Here is a 22,651-nt window from a genome sequence, read left to right as displayed (position 1 = left end):
AACTCATTGGGTGATGACACTAAAGATTTTCATTTACAAGGACATTAATATTAAAATTGATTGTTTGGAAAAAAAAACGAATGGATATGTGATTATATGCGTAATTTAGTAATTTCTGGCGTGTTAAAATTTTAAACTTGTTGCCTTTTGTTAGCTATTATTCGTGTTTTTCTTTGTCAATTGTGTTTTCCTATTTATTTATAATGTAGTCCTGTAATGTTGTGTTGTCATTTTAATTTTATATTTCACATGGCCATAACAGAAGGAGGTTTGGCATGCCACAAAACCAGGTTCAACACACCATTTGTTCCTTTATAAATGTCCTGTACCAAGTCTGGAATATGGTCATTGTTATAGTTCGTTTCTGTGTGTGTTACATTTTAACGTTGTGTTTCCGTTGTGTCGTTTGTTTTCTATTATTGAGTGTGAATTCACATTACTATAAGACGTGTCACGGTACTTATCTATCCCAAATTCATGTATTTGGTTTTGATGTTATATTTGTTATTCTCATAGGATTTTGTCTAATGCTTAGTCCGTTTCTGTGTGTGTTACATTTAAATGGTGTGTCGTTGTTCTGCTCTTATATTTAATGCGTTTCCCTCAGTGTTACCCCGATTTTGTTTTTTGTCCATGGATTTATGAGTTGTGAACAGCGGTATACTACTGTTGCCTTTATTTAGTACGATTTGTTTCACTTACTATAATCTGTACAATTTAAAACCGATGATCATAATAAAATGTAAAAAAAATGCTATGCTACACGTGTGTATTTCATTAATTCTACTATTACATTTCAACTGTAAAGCAATTTGAGCAGGTAAGAATTTACCATCATCAAGACTATACAATCGTGACCTTGTCATATACAAATTGTCATGAAGGTCTTTTAGTACTTCGGTATTGACATGATTTAACAAACTTTACTAAAATTGTCCGTTTATAAATTTTCAAATTATTAAGAAAATAAGGTTTCAACTCCCTCAGGCAAAGTTGGCTTCATATGGATTTGGCTCTTTATTTTAGGTATTTTTGACATATAGCTCTTTAACGGTTTCGGTCACTATACATCTTCGGATTTCAAATGTTTGGCTTTGAGCGTTCCTGATGAAGGCAAATCCAGAAAAGCGCTTTGGACGCAAGAAATCATTAAACGTGTTGTTTTTAAATTTTTACACCACTGCTAGTGGACTATCAGTCCCCGAGGGTATCATCAGCGCAGTAGTCAGTACTTCGATACTGACATTATTTAACAAACTTTACTAAAAGTGTCCGTTTGTAAATTTTCAAATTATTAAGAAAATAAGGTTTCGACTCCCTCAGGCAAAGTTGGCTTCATATGGATTTGGCTCTTTATTTTAGGTATTTTTGACATATAGCTCTTTAACGGTTTCGGTCACTATACATCTTCGGATTTCAAATGTTTGGCTTTGAGCGTTCCTGATGAAGGCAAATCCAGAAAAGCGCTTTGGACGCAAGAAATCATTAAACGTGTTGTTTTTAAATTTTTACACCACTGCTAGTGGACTATCAGTCCCCGAGGGTATCATCAGCGCAGTAGTCAGTACTTCGATACTGACATTATTTAACAAACTTTACTAAAATTGTCCGTTTGTAAATTTTGAAATTATTAAGAAACTAAGCTTTAAACTCCCTCAGGCAAAGTTGGCTTTAATTGGATTTGGCTATTTATTTTAGGTATTTTTGACATAGCTCTTTAACGGTTTCGGTCACTATACATCTTCGGATTTCAAATGTTTGGCTTTGAGAGTTCCTGATGAAGGCAAATCCAGAAAAGCGCTTTGGACGCAAGAATTCATTAAACGTGTTGTTTTTAAATTTTTACACCACTGCTAGTGGACTATCAGTCCCCGAGGGTATCATCAGCGCAGTAGTCAGTACTTCGATACTGACATTATTTAACAAACTTTACTAAAATTGTCCGTTTGTAAATTTTGAAATTTTTTAGAAACTAAGCTTTAAACTCCCTCAGGCAAAGTTGGCTTTAGTTGGATTTGGCTATTTATTTTAGGTATTTTTGACATAGCTCTTTAACGGTTTCAGTACGTATACATCTTCGGATTTGAAATGTTTGGCTTTGAGCGTTCCTAATGAAGGTAAATCCAGAAAAGCGCTACGAACGAAAGAAACCATTAAACGTGTTGCTTTCAATTTTTTCTGATATAAATAATGATGGAATCACCTTAAATTTTTATAGTTCACATGGTAGTATTGCATTGATTGAAAAAATATATATACATCTATCGGCAAATATTACTGAGATACTTAAAAATAAGATACCAAGCATACAAACTTTAAGGACTATTTAAAACAGAGTGATTTTATCAAATGGCAAAATCAAAAGCCCAAACACATGAATCGAATAGAAATAATTGTCATTGACTTTGAATAGGACAGACATTTCCGTGTGTAGAAAACGGTATATTAAACCTGGTTTTATATAAAACGATGACAAATGGTTATTGTTTATCGTTACTGTACCTTTGGTGGTCTTTGTCATGTTGACCATCATGTCACACAGTATAGGGCTGGTGGATCTAAATTGTAATCTCTCATACTAAATAAACATTCAAAATTGACAATAGACTGAAAACGCCATTGAGAAAAAAACACATAACAGTATATAGAATGTAACATGAAAATTAAAAGACTGTTCAACAGAAACAATACTAAGTGGCGAGGGTTATCTCAGGTGTTCATTACCGATGAACAAAGCCTGCTCCACGTGTGGCACCCGTTTTCTTTTTTCACACTGGTAGGTCAAATTCAAAGAAATCAAAAAGAAAACGGTGGCATTATGGTTACGAAAATTAGATATCATTAAATTTGTCTTCTGTGAGTCAACCAACTCATGGTGGCGTACACAACATTTTTTGGGTATGATTCGGCTTCGTTTGCATGTTTGATCTTTTGTGTTTTATTTTGGATGGGGGTCTACATGTTTTTGTTGTGATTTTATTCAGGTTTTATTTCATATCTTGCTTTTCTCGTATATTTAAAACAATCAGTCGTACTAAATCCAATGAATTGTATTTTCATTCAGGAAAAGTCGAGTAGTGCTTCAATAACATATGAATTCTGCATATTAAAATATAGAACATAGGATTTTGATTCTATGTAGCCGAGATGAATATTGTCAATACATTGAAACATTTTAGAAACTTGGTAATATATGAGACATGTTTCCTTACCTTAGAATATGGAATGCATTACATGGGGAATATTATTAAAACCGAGTTTCTGTAAAAATTACCGGACGATCACATTCCATCACTTAGGCAATATCTATCGTAATTGAAACACCTATTTAAATGTTTGCTGTTTGCAGATATTGATTTGCAATCATGACTCTCTCAAAAAGTTTTTGAAGGATAAATAAAAAGTGTTACATGCGGAGCAGGATTTGCCTACCCTTCTTCAAGATAAATTCTTGTTTTTGTTGGGGTTATCTGGTTAAGTCTTTAGTTTTTATGTTCCGTTTTGTACTATTGTTTGCGTATTGGTCTTTTTCTATTTTAGCACTGCGTTCTTATTTAATTTTAGACATATGTGTTTTAAATGTCCCTCTGGTATCTTGCAAAATAAGTACACCGCTATATAGCATAGCCATACTGTTTTCAGTGTAAATTTTGTATCCTGCTCACAATAACCTGTGTAATTTTATTCTTGTCATACATAAACAAGATTTCCCGAATAAATAAAATCAATTCAACTATTCTGGTAATTGTCAAACTTGCCTAATTGGCAACTTCAGAATCTAAAAAGTTGTTTGTAATTTAATTGATCGTACCCAAAATGAAAATGGCGTAGTTAAATTTAATTGTTTGGGATGAAGAAAGTCATTCATGACGTTTTGGTGTTTCCTTTTGAAAATATTACATACAATGGAAACAAGAGTTTTAAGTAGTAACCTGTGTTATGAGACCTTTTCCTTTAGCTTGTATAAATTGAACCTGTAAAATTCGTTCTTGTCTTATGAGACCACTTTTCCTTCAATGGTCTCTTAATAGTTTCACTGTATTAATATATAAACTGTAGTTGTATTTTATCTAAATTGCAATTACATATACAAATGCCAAAAACAGTTTCAATGTGTCATTTATTGTACTCTTTATAGCTTGTTGTTAGATGTGAGCCAAGGTTCAGCATTGAAGACCGTACTTTGACCAATAATGGTTCTCTTATACAAACTGTGGTTTGTATGAAGAGTTGTCCCAGTTGCACTCATACCACATCTTCTTATATCTATATAGAAGTCTAGCCAACTGTTTGTAATAGACGACATTGAACCCTAATCTTATATCATCTACTGAGTACATGTAATACTTAATACATGATTGATAACAATTACATTCCCCTGATATGGCTAAAAGTAAGTTTTATATCACTTTTTATTAAACTATTACATTGAAAGAAATAATCAGTTTAGTACTGTTTCAATTAGTTCGTTTAGGACTGCTGCAATTAGTGCAGGTTTGATAGTCTCGATATATGACGAAATTAACATCCACATTGTATTTGAAAGAATTTCCAATTGAGAACAGCTGCAGTTATTGTCTGGTTTATTTTATGAAAATTTTAATAATGACATGCAAATTGCATTTAAAGATATAATCAATTTAGAACAGCTGAATTAAAAATTAAAAAACAATCAGCATGCACATTAATAATATTGTTAGTCATGTTAAATAAGTGAAATCTTTCTGTATTTAAAAGTTTACATGTTTAAGAATACTTTTGCATGGGGCTTTTCAGTCAAAAAAAAGGGTCAAACAAAACCTGGGGTAATTTTAAAATCATAATTCTAAAATAAACAAGGCTTAGAAAGGAAAATACAAACAGACTAACAATAGTACACAAAACACATAGAAAAATACAAACCAATCAACACAAAACAAAGATATGATTTTCTATTGTAAGCTCCGTTTTTTTTTTCTTTTTTTTTTTTTGCAGTTTTAAGGACAATGTACGTGCTTTGCTTAGTATCATAAAGCTGGAGCATTCAATAGACCTTATATTTTTTTTGTCTTACTCAATATTTTCATTACTTAATAATCCGTAAACAAAAACGAATTATGAACAAGGATGACCGTATCAATTATAATACATTGCAGACATACTTGACAGAAACTAACTTTTCAGCAGTTTCGACTGTTAAACAACGACATTATGAAATAAAAATGTCTGTAATGATCTAAATCTTAGGTTGAAACAACAGCTCAATGATACAGGAACCTTGATTGAAGATCAAAACCTATGATGTGCCATATAAACTGATTCAATGCGGAGACATAAAAATGTACAGTTCATAATGGCATAATATGTGCCATCTACCACTGTCGGCAAAACTGGAAGGAGAGGGCAATGTTCAAATCGTTTTGCCTCTCAATAACGAAGGTTTTTTTTCTCACTTGCTATGTTATTTGTCTTATCATTATATTCCCTTTTAGAATTAAAAAAAAAATCCTTTTTCTTATAAATTTCTAATCAATTTCTTGACAACTTTTTGGCACTCTGCCAATGTTTAATGCCGTATCATCAAACCTTTCTTATATTTGGTTAAGTAGTCTTTTTTAGTTAGCTGGTTTTGTAAACAGATGGACGCTTAAGAAGTCGGTAATACGTTTTATGCTTCATCATTATCGTCATTTTGCTTTTATAATTCTTTTAATTACACATGCATTCATGTCTGATTGATGCTTTCAGATAACATGAATAATTTGATAACTTTTTTTTAGTTTTCAACCTGATTGTTTGCCTCTGTCTGATTAACAGTGTAGTATGTAAGTTTTTTACATTGTTATCAAACAATACAGCATTAGTTTTATACTTTTTATGTTTATATTAATATTAGGTTGTTTTGGGTTTTTTTTGGTGCACAATACTCTTGAACTTCGTACTTTCTTGACCTTTTTAACTTAGTTTTATTCGAGTGTCACTTATGAGTCTTTTGTAGGCGAAACCGCGTCTGGCGCAAATACAAAACTTCATGATATCTATGAGTTGATTCCCTAGAATTCCTAATATGACGTGTATCACTTATTTGTGATTGTTGTGGAGAATGCAGTTGGTTATCATACTTCATCTCCTTTTCATATTCATCAATCTTCTAATGGCATCAAGATGATAAACCCTTCTGTTAGTTATCGTTTTCACAAACATAAAACAAATCCCAAAAATTGCATTACATATCAATCACAACATGTATGGCATTATAATCAATAACTTCCAACAAATCACAGACACTATTTCTATATCAAGCACAACATGTGTGCCTTCATCATCGAGATCCTAATTGTAATGTGTATTTATACAAACAGGTATCTATTATTTTTATAATACAAGTTTACAGTTTCTATGGTAATATTTATTAATGAATTACTGGTATACATATATTCTGCTTAACATGAGGTACATGTAAATAGCTTATATTCCCAAAAAGGCGTTAGTCTGGTCAGACCATGCGATACTCTAGTGGTTAGTCAATGCAATGAAACACTAACTTACAGTACGTTGTACATTATAACTAACTAGACGTTCGACTTTGTTTTTAAAGGTTGTCGATGAAAGCACGAAGTTGTTTAGGTATCAAGAGTAATCCTCAAATTTGACAATTTCCTTTTTGTGATAGCCTAATGAAAGTTTTAGTTTTACTTTCATGCAAATGCTCGTACATAAAATGTACAGATATTTAAGGTTGAGGATTACAAGGTTTAGAAATAATCAATTTCCATGTAATGAATATGACAGAAGACTACATTGTAAAAAGAAAAATCTCAAATATACCAAACTCAGAGGACAATTCAAAACGGAAAGTCCCTAATCAAATGGCAAAATCGAATGGACAACAATTGTATGTTCTTTACGTCCCAACTACAATCCCCTTCCCTTTCATGAATGTGACCTACCGAATCAGACTATTTTACCGGATTTTTTATAACAATGAGCATTACGCCGGTGCCACATGTGGAGCAGAATCTACTTACCCTTCAGGAGCACCTTAGATCACCTCCAGTTTTTGGTGGGGTCGTGTTGCTTATTCTATAGTTTTCTATGTTGTGTCATGTGTTCTATTGTTTGTCTGTTTGTCTTTTTCATTTTTAGACATGTCATTGTCAGTTTATTTTTTTGACTGATGAGTTTGACTGTCCCTCTGGTATCGTTGGCCCCTCTTTTGTCATATTCCTGACTTAGTACAGGTATTTTCAAATGTAGAAAATGGTGAATTAGACCTGTAAACAACACTTTTTATTGATATTAAAATGAGGTCAACTATTTTCATAATTTACTCCAGTTTAAAATAGAATTCAGAATTGTTTTATAAATAATGACTGTAATATTTTTTTCTGTATATGCGAAATAACATAACAAATGTCGTACACACTAAAAATATGACAGAAATCCACATTGTAAACAATACTTTTATTGATATTATTTTTTTTTATCCGTTTAAGATGCCAGAAGATGTTTACAATGTAATAGTGTAACACAACCATTTGATTGTAGTCATGTGTCAGAATGTGGAAGAAACGAGGTAATTGTCTTTTTTTCTAAAATCCGTTTTATATTTAGCTGATTTAACAGATGAAGTTACTTTTTTTAATTTGATAGAGCGGAGTTGTTGTTTTTTTGTCTCTATAAATACGCAAACAAGTTTATAAATTTTATTAAAAATAACTATACTTTCATTTTGAGCGTCACTGATGAATACAGGCAACAGTAGTATACCGCTGTTCGAAATTCATAAATAGTTAAAGAAAAAACAAATATGAGTTACAAACTAAAACTAAAGGAAACGCATCAAATATAAAGAACTATGACACAACAGAAACACAACATTAAAATGTAACACACACAGAAACGAACTATAGTATCACATGGCCATTTCCCTGACTTGGTACAGGGCATTTTAGGATAAAAATATTCTGTAGACGAAACCCGCGTCTGGCGTAAAAATTTATAATCATTGTTCCTTTGATAACTATTTCAGGAATGTTATCTTGATAAATATGTTACTACTGATGGAATAATATTATACGACGTAGGGTGTAAAGCCACGCAGGTAAGTTACTACATTACTTATAAATATATTCTGCTCCTATATAAACAGTGTGGTATTTTTCTACACCCGGTTCTGTCCGTTTTGTTATCAATCTATAACATTCGGTTTGTATACATTTCTCAGATTATTCATTACAAAATAAGGAGAAAGATACAAAGAGTACACTAAAATAAGTCGTCCACGTGATGCAAACAAAAATTGACGAAATGACAAAATTCAAAAAAAGAAGTACATATAAAACTCAGGACTTAGAAACGTTAACACTTGTTAAAAGTTTAATTAACATTGGCAAGACATAATGAGCAAGTTTCAAAAGCAGTACATACTAGTATAAGGCTAAGGACTCAGAAACGATAACTCTTGTTAAAAGTTTAAATAACATAGGCAGGTGCTATAATAGGTTAGCAGACCATGCACTAACAGTGTCGACGCTTGTGTTTGTTTGGAAGCTAAACTTATTCATCTTCCGGAATATGTTAATTCTCAATCGTTAAATGTCTAGATATAATAGGCATACTTAAATGTGTCCCCTGTTTTGTCGATCTCAAGTTCGTAATATGCCTACCTGCAATTGGCTGATTCCGTGTCTAATAATAACCACATTCAGCTTGGTATGTCTTGAACTGGGAGGGAAAAGCGCAAACCTAATAAACGTCAGAATATCTTTTCCGGTGGCAATAAAGTATATTTGACCTCCTGATTCAATAAATGAAGGAATTGAAAAGGGAATTGCATATTAGATTCAACTTGAACGTCAAGAATACATAGATACCTATATAAGTGAGGAGCTATATAATCTAAAGTCATTTCTTCTAAACCGAGTATTCTTATGTTGTACTGTTATACCACTGTCCTAGGTTAGGGGAGGGTTGGGACATATTAAACCCCGCCAGATTATTTATGTATATGCTTGTCCCAAGTCAGGAGCCTGTAATTCAGTGGTTGTCGTTTGTTTATGTGTTACATATTTGTTCTTCGTTCATTTTTTATACAAATAAGGCCGTTTGTTTTCTCGTTTGAATTGTTTAAATTGTCATATCGGGGCATTTTATAGCTGACTATGCGGTATGGGCTTTGCTCATTGTTGAAGGCCGTACTGTGACCATTAGTTGTTAATGTCTGTGTCATTTTGGTCTCTTTTGGACAGTTATCTCATTGGCAGTCATACCACATCTTCGTTTATATATATATTACAATCGTCAACAATATATGAAATTTATAATAGCATTTGAAGCATATAATACTTAAGAAATAATTCATGGCAGGCGTAGATTTGTATTCATTTAACCATAGGTTGGGCATTTATATTTGATTAATTTACCCTGAGCGTTAGTGTTTACGAATATAAATGCCCAACCCATTATTTCCATTACAATAGAACAAGTTCGGTAATTTTTTTAACCGTGCAAGCCTTATAAATACGATTCTGTTTTGGCTGTTCCGTTTTACCCAATTTTGACAATTTTAGTTATATTATATATAATTCAATATCTGTTTTTAAATCGCATATTCAATAATATATTATAAATTCTTCCTATGTAATTTTATTCGTTCTGAGGCGTACAAGAAGCTTAAAAACGCCCGATATTTAGATTTGATTTGTTGTTTACGGAAACATACTTGTGACGTCACCTTGTTTCGTTACCATGCCAAGACAATAACATCATTTTCGCGTTTATCTTGCTTTAGAATAAAAATAAATATATTGCATCTGAATCTTGGTCTTCGTAAACTGTGGATTCTGATGTCAAATATTTAGAATACCTGGCAGTATAAACAAGTTGGTCTTAACGCGGAACTGCCGTTTTTGTGTATTACAAAGTTTGCACTTCATGTAGATATGTTGTGGATATGTTACAGTGAATTTGTATAATCAGTGATTATGTAGAATCTCTGAAACTTTCAGGGATTATGTAGAATTACTGGCTAGTTTAGGGAATATATATAATCACTAAAATTTTCAGGGATTATGTATAATCACTAGAAAAAACGTCAGGGATTATACATAATAACTGAAATGAAGAAATAGTTTTAACTATAAAGAAAATGAATAAAAGTCAAATAATTTATTCTATAAAATCATATAAAACATCAATATAAACATAAATTGTAAAATGTTCGAGTAAAATGCCGCGTTAAGTGGCCAGGCAATATTCTTTTTCAGATTTTTTGTGAACAATTGCAAATGATTATGTTTTTTGGGTTTCCCTTTTCTTTTTTCCCTGCAGAATTGCTATGAGAATATTACGCCAAATGCCAGCTTCCTCTAAAATTTTGTTCTATTTATCAATCATTCAGTTCTGCCTGTTTTAACATCATCACATTTGAGTTCTCTCAGGTTCATTTGACAAAAAAATACCCAAAAAAAAAAAAAAAAAAAAAAACCCACAAAACAGATGTTCCATCATCTTCTTTGCCACAAATAACAATTATAAGCTCTGTGGATTTACAAATAGAACACGAATATCCATTTGACGCTGGCTTTTTTTTAATAAGCAACAAACAATACATGTAAAGTTATCGCTATAAAAGGAATGTTTATTATTATTTATTTTGAAGTCTTCCTCTGTGTTTAAAAGCAAAATTATTTCATCTGGCAAGGAATATGAAAGAAAAAAAATGAAAATTTGTCTATATTATTTATTTTTAACAAACAAAGCATCCTTACATTATTCATATCCCCTGAAATCATATTAGGGAATATGTAGAATAATTATTAAAATGTTCAGTGATTATGTAAAATCACTGGTCATTTTCAGGGATTATATATAATTACTAATGATTTCAGTGATTCTACATATTCCCTGAAAAATCAGTTATTCTACATAATCCCTGATTATACAAATTCACTGTAACAGATATACTGCTTGACGATAGTAGGTCGTCATATAAGAGTTTAAGGATGTACTTAGGTGAGGTTAGGTTAAAATTAAGAAATTAAGAAATTCAAATTGATACTTTAAGCTGGTAGAGCATCAATTTGGATAAAGATAAGCTCAAAATATTGATAGGTCATTGACCTCCTTTTCGAGATATTTGAGATTTAAAATATGGCGGGAAAAGGCTGACTCGGACTTTTATCTTATATTTGCATTGGTATTATTTAGGTCTCAAAACAAAAGAAAGAAAATCAAGAATCTTGTAAAATTTTGCTAAATGGCCTGTCATTAAGTCTTAAATGAAAAAAAAAATGGGTGCTATGGGGCAAAATATTTTACATTGTATTGTATGGAAAAACATCAAGCAGTACGAACATTTGACACAAATTCCAAAACCTCACCTAAGTACATCCTTAAGATACATATTCAAGGACCAAAAGTTGTGTTTGAATATCTGTTTATGATTTTCAAACACAAACAGATATAATAATCATTTTCATTGTTTTAAAGTTTCAATTGGTGTGCACTGAAAACATATAATATTTCTTTTATGCTATTGTGTAGGAGACGGATTTTTTTTTATATTCCTTCTATTAACGTTATAATTGTTTGCAAGTAATTTATTTATGTAAGTTTCTTCAGACAATTTTTTCATTGATAGCCACACGCAGTATATAAAAACTTTTTCAGGTATGTACCGCTTCTCATGGGCCATTCGGCAAAAGAAGAAGTATTGGCACCAATATATGTTCTGTTTGTTGCAATGATAAAGACGTATGCAATATCGACGGACACTGTGGTGCTGAAAGTATGTATTTAGCATTTTCATCAATATATAATCATGCGTGTAAACATGCACAAAGTTGATGAACATCGATAACCCAAAATACAAAATATTTGTGCCAAAAATGGCTAAAATCAGTTAAACCAAGATCATAATAACTCATCAAAGATACCAGGACAGACAGACTCGTGTTTACATAAGTCTCAACAGTGACACGCGAATAAAAATAATTTTAAAAGGCCAATTCAAATTAAATACAAAGTTTTTATAGAGCATCTGGCAAACGAATTCTTTCTCCAATGAGTACAAAAACAAGTTGGCTTTTACGATCGACCAAATTGATACCCATAGGAAATCAAACTACCACTAGTTAATATATTGATCCTACATGTGCAACAAATATGTTCTAGCAGTTTGATAATACCATCTTCTTTAATGTTCAATTTGTTAGAAACGGTATATATGGATCTATTTTTCATGACTATTATCATGGTTAAGTTATTTTAGATTTCGCAACGGTACTGATAAAAAATAAAACATTATAATAGCCATTAACAAGTCTGCCTTGACTGTCCTACGTATTGATGCAACCCGAACAGCCAATCAAAAGCAACAGTTTAAGAGAAGTTGTACTGCCGGTCGAAAAAAATCTCTATATGTCCGTATGCCATCTTATTTTCACCAAATCAAGCATTGTAGTACATTATCATAATAAAATATCCATACTACCCGACGAAATTTAAAAGGATCTAGTTTCGTTTAAGTTTGTGTATATATTTTTTTTTCAGCTTTTTTCATTACCGTTGCATGAATTTTCAATTTTTTCTATAACTACTAGGCATGAGATGACGAAAACATACATATACAATTGAGAATGGAAATGGGAAATGTGTCAAAGAGAGAACAACCCGACCATAGAACAGACAATAGCAGAAGGTCACCATCAGGTCTTCAATGAAGCGAGAAATTTCCGCACCTTGAGGCGTCCTTCAGCTGACCTCTAAACAAATATATATGTAACACTCCCAAACGTGTCCTTCTCCCCAAACGTGTCCGATTCCCTCAAACATGTCTATTCTCCTCAAACGTGTCCATAATATTCAATATTGCCCAAACGTGTCCGATTTCGTAACCCCCTAACGTGTTTGATAATTATTATTCGCTTTTAAACGCCAGAACGTCTCACGTCTATATGCCCTTATACATGTATCTCCTAAATGAATTCGTTAACTTTTACGGCAATTCTATTATAGGGGACACATTTGATGAGGTTATCATTTATTAGCTTTAGTTAGTTTAATCAACGCCGTTTTTTGATGATTATCATAATAGCAAATTTAATTTGTAACTATGAATTAACTTTTAACTAAAATTGCTTATTGTCAAGTTGCAAGTATTTCATACTCATTTAGAGCGAACAAACAAAGAATTATAGAGTTGAATTAATTACATTTTAGGTTTCAGCATCACTTAAGACACACAATCACGAGACATAACGTCCAGTGCCAACTATTTCAACATCATGTTAACAATAAATACTGAAGATAGGTTCTATTATCATACCGGGAATTTAGGATTGCATGGGTCTAATTTTTTACTGTTATTCAGGACTATTAACACTACTTGTGGTTTTAATATTAAAAAAATTAAGAGCGAGTAAAGACCGATTTTTTTATGATTTCAGTAAGAAACTATTTTAATCTCCGTTATGTAATAGAAGCCGTTTTAAATTTTCAAAAATGTTGAAATTAAAAAACAAAAATGCGAAATTACAAAAAAAACATGTTACTTTCTAAAATACAACTGCATGATGGCACCATGAAAGAGTTCACCTATACGAGGTATATAATTAAGTACTAGTTACTACAATTTAAATGACCATGACTGATTACATTTGCATCCAACATACATGTATACATAGCCGAACGGACGCCCCCACTTTTACCCAGGTTATGCTGCCGATTAAGACATAATGTAATTTGTTTCTATTTTCTTATGAAATAGTAAAATGAGTATACGTTAATGAAAGAGGCAATAACCAAATAACCTACATATTTTTCATATGGACACAAAACTAGTTCCCGTAAAAGAAAAAGAAAAGCTTGATATGGACACGTCGGGGGAATTAGACACGTTTAGGAGTTTAAACATATGACAAGCGTAGGCGTGCTTTTACAACCAGACATGTTTTGAAGTTAAGTGACGTCAATGTGGACACGTTTGGGAGAATCGGACACGTTTGGGGGGAAGGACACGTTTCTGAGTGTACATATATACTAGGTCAGTGATAATGATGTTTTTCTTTCTACTTTTAATTGATTAACAAACTTTTAGTTTGAATTTAAATACATAAAATGAACTAATTTAGGTGTAGAAATTATCAGAATAAAACAATATAACGAACGTATGTTTATTTTCACTTGATATATATTTTTTTGTAGAGTTTGTACCGCCAACAGGTTCAAACCTTTGCTACAAGTGCCACTTAAGTGGTAGACCTGACAGTTGTCATCAGTTAACATTATGTGATCAGCATTCGGTTTGTCATTACTTTTTTTTTAATTTGGTCCAGTTTTTTTTCAAAACGGGTCAAAAGCACTAGCCTAAAATTATCATGTACCATATATGTTGAAAATAATATATCATTTGCCTTAAATAATCCACTGTTTGAGTGGTTGTTGCTTGCTTAACATACAAGATAATATATCTCATGGTGGTATTACCAATGTTATTTCAACTGATTGTATTTTAATTTGCATAAGAATTGTCTATTTGAAGATGTGTGTGATAAGAATGATTGCCGTTATTATTGAATTCTAATCACCTATCAGTCTTACCAAACACGTTTATAAAAGAATTGAGTGTAAATATGGGACGAATAACTGGATACTTCATTGATGAATTCATCCCAAAAACCCTGTATATAGATGGACTGGTCTTGATAAGCGAACTTCTTTAACCCCGCCCAGTCAAGTCGAATAAATCTAGTAATAATTTGAACCAGATATTTATCTGATTGTAACAGTTTGTTTTTTTCGGTCCTGAAACTAGTTCAATCCGATAAATATATTATGACATGTTCATCACATTGAAAATAAAAACATATTAACTGCAAGACAGATAACACTGTTTCGTAAAAAAAACCCGTAGCATAACTTGAATATTTAGCAATTAAAGACTTTTGACGAGATGATGCTCAATACGCTATATGTGACCCAGTTCAGATTATATTGAGCGATGACGAAGTCCGAGCGTCATAACAATCTTGCAGATCAATTTGTAATGTATTTACTGAGTGAAAGTCCTTAATTTATATATCATATATGTAAATAATGTATGATAATGGACTTTAATGATCTGTCCATATATATATATATATATATAAAAAGAATATATGGTATGATGACCAATGAGACAACTCTCAAAAAGAGACCAAAATGCCGCAGAAATTAAGAACTAAATGTCACCGTACGGCCCGTATTTTTAATTTTTGCAAAATCTTTACCATGTTTATAGAGCTATTGAAAATGTCAATAAACAAGATTAACTTCTTTTATTGTATACAAAAACACAACAAATATTTGTTTGGTTTAGAAGAAATAAGAATGCAATATTTAACTAATTTCAGCGTACTTTCTGTAATCTACGGCGCTTGCGCCATGATTGTTATGTGTGACGTCATGATTGTTATATGTGACGTCATGAAAAGGAACAGCTTATATCCAGATCTAAATTACGCAAGATTTTTAATAATGACTATCAATATACGTATGAATACACAGCTACTTTTGTATATGTACTTTTTCTGTACCAAAAATATGTAGTACTGGAAATTCACTTTTAATATTCAGTACTATTTTGCTACTTAAGAATTATTGTAATATTTAGGTACCTGTATTTTACAGTACTTGATTTGTACTTGAAATTAAAAGTACTACAGATTTTTGGTTTTCATCATTTTGAAAATTTGTCTTTTTCAAATTTCATAAGGTTATGATGTTCAAACATGGAATACTGTTATCAGTGTTGGTAATATTTTTGTACCAATATGTTAAGTACAAATCAAGTACTGGAATGTACATTTACCAAAATATTACAATAATTCTAAAGTAAAGAAATAGTACTTAATATTACAAGTAAATTTCCAGTACTACTGATTTTAAGTACAGAAATTGTACCTATGCAAATGTAGCTGTGTAGAGAACGAAGCGTCCATATACTGCAGAATAGAATCAAGGCTTTAGATACATAAAATATCATTTGAAATACGTAATCGTAATATCCAATGAAAACTGAAGAATGCGATACACAGGTACCATATGATCTTTATTACAGGTCTGCTCGCTTCAACAAGTAACTAATTATCTTGGGCATATTCGATGGGAACATGGTTGTGTTAAAAAGGCGGTAAGTACATATGAATTAATGCAATTATTTTCTAGTCAGTATCGGTTTGCTTATAGTAAGTAAAAAAAAGAAATATATTAACAAAAACGACAGAACAAAAATCTCTAAAACAAAAACCTATTTTCTTTAGTCATATTACACTGTATCTTTAATTAATCTTCCAAATGTGTGAGTATTTTTTATACATCCTTTTGATCTTTGTCATATTTCTCAAAATAGTTGTAATATAAACCCAAATTTCTTTTAACTGATACTGAAACTGAAAATATGTTGGCTGTTACCTCAAAAGTTTTGCTCTAAAATATTTTGTGTTCACACACACTTAAAACTTAGTACACATGTTTATCGTAAGAACAAAGACATAACTTGTGTGCCAAATTAAATTTTTTACTAAGATTTCACAATTCACTGATGATGGTGTTAGTTGTCCGTTCAGAACTTTAAGAGAAGTATGCCCTAATAAAAAGAGTTGAATAAAAAAAAAAAATACTGGCTGACCGAATGAAGTTTATTTTTTTTGTCAGATTTAATCAAAATATATATTGCAGCTAAAGGAGTAGGTCCGGTAAGGGCCGATTTTGGCCCCAATTTTCAAGTTCATCAACCGAACGATTTTGCACACTCTTTAAACAATAAAGTATCTATTTCAGTTGTTTCAATTAATTTAAGTGAAAGATTTTAACTAAGTTAATTATTAAAAGCGCTCCGATTAAAGCTTAAATATGAAAAATCTATCAAATATGCCAACAAATGTCACTTTTCAGGTGTTTTTTTTTCAAAAAAGAAAGTGTTCATCCTCACCCTTTATAAAAAGTTTAAAAAAGGTACCAGGATTATAATTTATTACGCCAGACGCGCGTTGCGTCTACATAAGACTCATCAGTGACGCTCATATCAAAATATTTTTAAAGCCAAACAAGTACAAAGTTGAAGAGCATTGAGGATCCAAAATTCCAAAAAGTTGTGCCAAATACGGCTAAGGTAATCTATGCCTGTGATAAGAAAATCCTTAGTTTTTCGAAAAATTCAAAGTTTTGTTAACAGGAAATTTATAAAAATGACCACATTATTGATATTCATGTCAACACCGAAATGTTGACTACGTGTTGACTACTGGGCTGGTGATACCCTCGGGACGAAACGTCCACCAGCAGTGGCATCGACCCAGCGGTGTAAAAAGTTATAAAAGGTACAAGTTATGTTTTATCATCAAATTCAAGTTACATTCAAAATTTAGAAAGAGCAAAAATGCAGCCACTTTCATTTAAGACGGAAACCGTCTACAATTTAACTACAATGCTAGAATTGTTAAGATTTCAGTAATATTTAATGTAGCATGACTCAATGATATTAGCACCCGATATACGTGCATTGTATTGTCTAAAATAGCTCATATTCATGTAGCAGAAGCAGTCTTGTTTCAAATAAATAGCTAAAAGTTTATATTCTGACAATTTTGTAAAAGTGCTATATTTTGGGACCAAAAAGGGGTCTTACTGGACTTACTTCTTTGAAAATCGATTTCAATCTTGTGTTTTGTATTAAACTTCCCCCATTATATAACAATTACTGTAAAAACAACAAAAAAACAAGCCAACATTTCTTCCAGTTTGTTTGATATACTTTACAATAGGACTTCATAAATTATCCCTTATCAGTAATGTTAACAGGATCAAAGTATTAGTAGAACTGTACTGCAAGCACTCTCACACCTTTATTTCTTGTCAGAACATTACGGAATTAAAATGAACGTTTATATCATAAAGACAATGCGTACCTTGACCATTTAATAATTTTCTATTGTGAATTGTTACTTGGAAGTAGAGTTGACACTAATACCACATCCTTCTATATCTAAGTACTTGGATGAATTTGATATTTAGTAACAATCAAATATTTTGTACAGGAGTGACGTTTTTTTTTATATAACACTTAACTTAAAATTTAATTGTAAACGACATCATGCCCTTATTTTTTTAAAGGGTGAAAATGAATATGTCTTAACAAAACCCAAAAATAATATGACAAAGTATGTATACCTTGCTTTTAAAAAATGTACTTCGTGTAACAACTTAATCCTGGACAATTTGTATCCAGTGAATATCAATGTATCCACAATATTTGTCTGTACAATATTTGATGGCTTTTTAAATTTCAGGTATGTAGCAGTTTGTCTAATCATGGAGGTTGCTCTTACTGTTGTGACTCTCCACTGTGTAATTATAACTGTTCAAAAACACATTCAGTAATTACTTCACCATCTACATTGTCGACCACTACTGCAATACAACGTAGGTATCTAAGTCCGAGCCGCCTTTTTGTTAAAGAATATTTTTTACCTTTTTAGATTTGAGCGTCACTAATTTGTCTTATGTAGACGAAACTCGCGTTTGGCGTAAATGCAAAGTTCAATCCTGGTATCTATAATAAGTTAATTTCTAACATGAAATTAAAATTGATAGTATAAGCATCATGAACATAAGCTAAAACACAATAAGCTGCAAATATTGAAAGGTTAAGGACCTCCTTTTCCAGGTAAAGAATTGTTCTAAATGAATGGAAAAGGCTGACTCAGACGTAAACCGTATCTCAAATAAAAAAAAGGTTTTGGTGGGTGACCAATTATGAGCTATTGTAGTCTTATATCAAAAGACAAATAATATGTATAGAACAAAATATTTAACCCTATATCTTAGGAAGAGATTAAGTATTCTGAAAATCTGACAAAAAAATCTGTAAACCTGCTCTTGGTAAATGTTTGAAAGTAACTTCTTTTTCAATGTAGAAAATACTATATACGAATTCTTGTTTCTAGTCGTTCGATTACACAATAATAAAAATAAAACAAAAAGTAAATAAATTATTTTAATGAAAATCTTTCCAAAATTATTTGGATAGTCTTTGTAAGCTCTAATACCACCATATCGGGTGATCAAAAAGAACATACGGGAAATAAGAACATATAATAAAAAAACTACTAAACTCCTTTTACGAGAAATAACTAGGCATGGCGAACAAAGGAAACAAAACGAAATCAAGAAGTTTATTATTGAATTTTGACTAACGAAAAACTAAGATAAATTGAGTGATACGAAATTATGTTCCTGGAGTTAGGCAATATAAAGCATTGTGGCTGCACAGTAGTAAAATCAGAGGAACGTAGACATATCTTGCGTCATAGATTTTAGAGAAAGGTGATATACAGTTCGTTGATTTTATACATTAGGGAATCTAATTTTAATATTCTCACGTGGTTTTTTTGTTTTCTTTTACATTTTAGAGACACCCCCAATTGTTACACAAACTGTAATACGACCAGCAAATATCAAATATGGCAATACTGTTACTGTCCAATGCCTTGTCACAGGAAATCCTAACCCAACCATAGATTTCTTAGTTAGGGTAAATAGTTTTGTATATCTTCTCAATAACAAAAAGTGTAACTAACAATGAATATTTGAATAATGTTGACACATTATTTGGTTTGTTAAGGGAGGGGGAGAACAGACATATATCATTAAAACGCAGGTTTTGATTTAATTTTGAGGATTTGAACCAATATGCTATTAGTTATTTAGTTCTAGTGAAACGAGTGCATATCCATTTTGTAGGTGTTTAATTGATTATTCTGTCATTAAACTTTGATCGTCTTTATGTAAATTTTAGTTCAAACTTATTATCAACATATTTCCTTCTTATTTCAAAAGTGCACTATAAAATAAGTCTGATGATTTTTTAGGCAATTTAAACATGATACATTAAGGGTAATAGAGGTTTCAAAATAACTCATAAACAATTATTAGAGAATTACAATTTTTACTGAGTATGAGGAAAAGTGATCTTCAAAAAATCGTATATACCTACATGGAGTTATTTTCTCTCAGAACTATATGTCAATCTTTTGAAGAATCAACACGGATGATGTTTCCATGAATAAAGGCAACAGTAGTATACCGATGTTCAAAACTCATAAATCGATAGAATAAAACAAATCCGGGTCACAAACCAAAACCGAGGGAGACGCATTAAATATAAGAGAATGACGTCACTATTTAAAATTTACTTCAAGGCATGCAAACTTCAATTTTACTTGAATATTAAATTCGTATGATATCTATAGTGTGTTGTTGTTGTCAATTAAAGGTTCCCATTATAATTTTCCATATTTCGTAGATTTAAGACAAAATCAAGCCCATCATTATGATTATTAGACTGAAGTACCGCACATCTTTAATTCCGTAACAAATAATGTATTTTTTTTTTTTTTTAATTTATGGATACAACAATGTGACAAAATGGGATATAAAGATAATAATGCAAACAGTTTCATTACACGTTAACTAAACCATATGTGACACATGACATATGTGTAAATTTTGATCATCTAATTTACTCCTTTTGAATTGGAAAGCATACTTTGGCCTATCAATATTTGTATTAGTGTGACATGTAAATGTATAACGAATTCGTGCTCTCTCCATTCTATTTGTTAACAAATTCATTTATCTTTTACCTATCTAATGATTTATGATTCAATATCCAATTCTTCTATAGAAAAACAACCTCACACTTTAAAATGGGGAGGCAATATACTATGTATTCTTAATTTTGAGTTTTATACATAAAAGAAAGTTGTATTGCCGGACAATAGAGAGAAAACGATTACTCTGAATTGATGGTTGTGATAAAATTTGTTTTTATTCTAAGTCATATATGACTTAAAATTATTTTTTTTGGTCATTATTTTGTTTGATATCTATGATAAAAGAAATACGTTTTATGATTTGAAAGTGACTTATAGACCCATTCGGTCGGATGTATTTTATTGAGTATGTAATGTATTCGTACTTTACTGAACTTTTATTACACATGTCACCACGAAGAAAATTTACTGACTTACTTTTTGTATGAGACATAATGATCAGTTTATGTATAATAACTTGAAATTATTAAATCCGTTCGAGTACTATAATACTATTATAGTAAGTTTATATAATATATTTGCAGGGTAGACGATTGGGTCCTAATGTGAAAGTAGATCCCACTACACATGTACTCACTATATCGAACTTTCTGCCTTATAACGACGGAGATTACAGGTGTATCGCTGCAAACTTATTGGGTGATGTTCATAAAGATTTCCACATACAAGCACAACCGTAATTGAATTGGTTGTATGAAAATAAATTGATATGATATGTAGTAACTTTTTGAAATGGTTAGCATTCTTCGTTTGTTATTATCTTCTTAGTTAATTGTCTGTGATCACAACAAGCTGCCAATACAACTCAATCAATATACATAGCCATACATATACATGTGAAAATGATCAAATGAATATATCGTGTAAACCGTAAATGGATGTTAAGAGCAATTAAAGAATGACATCTAATCAGACTCGGGGTACTTGTGAGCTATCATATTTTAAATATCATCAAAGGCATGAACTTAACATTTTACAATGTTTTTGTGCATAAACCAATTGAGCGGAAATATAAAAGGTTAAATCACAAAAATACTGACCACACAGGAAAATCAATTTGGGAAGTCCATAATCACATGGCAAAATCAAATAACAAAACACATCAAAAACGAATGGACAAGAACTGTAAGCACACTCGTAATCAATTATACTTCTGAAAGAAATTAATAATCGTTTATGATATATATCACTCAGAATATTATAAAATCATGTGGTTTATTTTTTCAACTATATCACTTTCCAGCTAATTTGGAAGATTTTCGAGCAATCTTTTGAAAATTAAATGTAATTGCTCCATAATTAAACATAAGTTTAATTGAAATTATCCAATAATTCACGCACATTCCAAGAAGTGAGAACATACAGTTAATATAATATATATACACTATACACTTTCGACCTGCTTTTTGAACCTGTCACCAGGATAACTCTCAAAAGGCATCTGGCAAATGTAATTTGCAAAAATTATGTATATTCTCCAATGTCATATGATACGTTGCATCTGGAATATTTACAGCGAATCAAAATACAGACAATCATAGCAAATAATGTACTAACAGCTTCCATAATATGAAGGTTCTAGTTTAAGCTTTAGCTTTACTTTTAGATAAGCTGGACAATATACTGCATTTTTATTTTATCTAATGCGACAAGATTGAACTTCCTCTTTATGCATACGGGTATCAAAATTTAATTGAAGCAGTTGATCAGGCTGATATAAACCGAAAAACTAAACAAAAATGAATAATTTAATGTTCAGTAGCTTTTCAGATAATCGTCGGTTACCTTTTCTTTGCGGTATTTGTATTTTCGCATTGTTCAAAATATGAGTCCGTCAGGTTTTCCAAATATTGAGATGTTTTCACCATGCTTTTAGAACCAGTATTTCAAAAAATGGTTTTTCATTTCAAACCACTAAGAATATTCCTAATACAAATCGGTAATTTTTTTCTCGTAATGGCATAAAAGTTATGTTTTCATCCTGCCATTCAAGCATTCTACTGGTTTTCTGACAT

General features: G+C 31.2%; 1 protein-coding gene across 1 annotated transcript; it reads left to right on the top strand.

The window, feature by feature from the left end:
* The first annotated feature begins 4,307 nt into the window (after window positions 1-4,307).
* Window positions 4,308-21,355, top strand: LOC143051238 (uncharacterized). Its single transcript, XM_076224208.1, has 10 exons — window positions 4,308-4,393; window positions 5,760-5,804; window positions 7,476-7,555; window positions 8,012-8,083; window positions 11,653-11,770; window positions 14,188-14,285; window positions 16,082-16,153; window positions 18,312-18,444; window positions 19,434-19,555; window positions 21,161-21,355. Exons 1-10 carry the CDS (start codon window positions 4,384-4,386, stop codon window positions 21,314-21,316), a joined length of 906 nt encoding a protein of 301 aa, XP_076080323.1. The 5' UTR covers window positions 4,308-4,383; the 3' UTR covers window positions 21,317-21,355.
* The last annotated feature ends 1,296 nt before the right edge of the window (window positions 21,356-22,651 follow it).

Source organism: Mytilus galloprovincialis, chromosome 11 (assembly GCF_965363235.1).
Source record: "Mytilus galloprovincialis chromosome 11, xbMytGall1.hap1.1, whole genome shotgun sequence".
Lineage (NCBI taxonomy): Eukaryota > Metazoa > Mollusca > Bivalvia > Mytilida > Mytilidae > Mytilus > Mytilus galloprovincialis.
The sequence above is the reverse complement of the archived record's forward strand: the minus strand, read 5'-3'. Positions and strand labels throughout refer to the sequence as shown.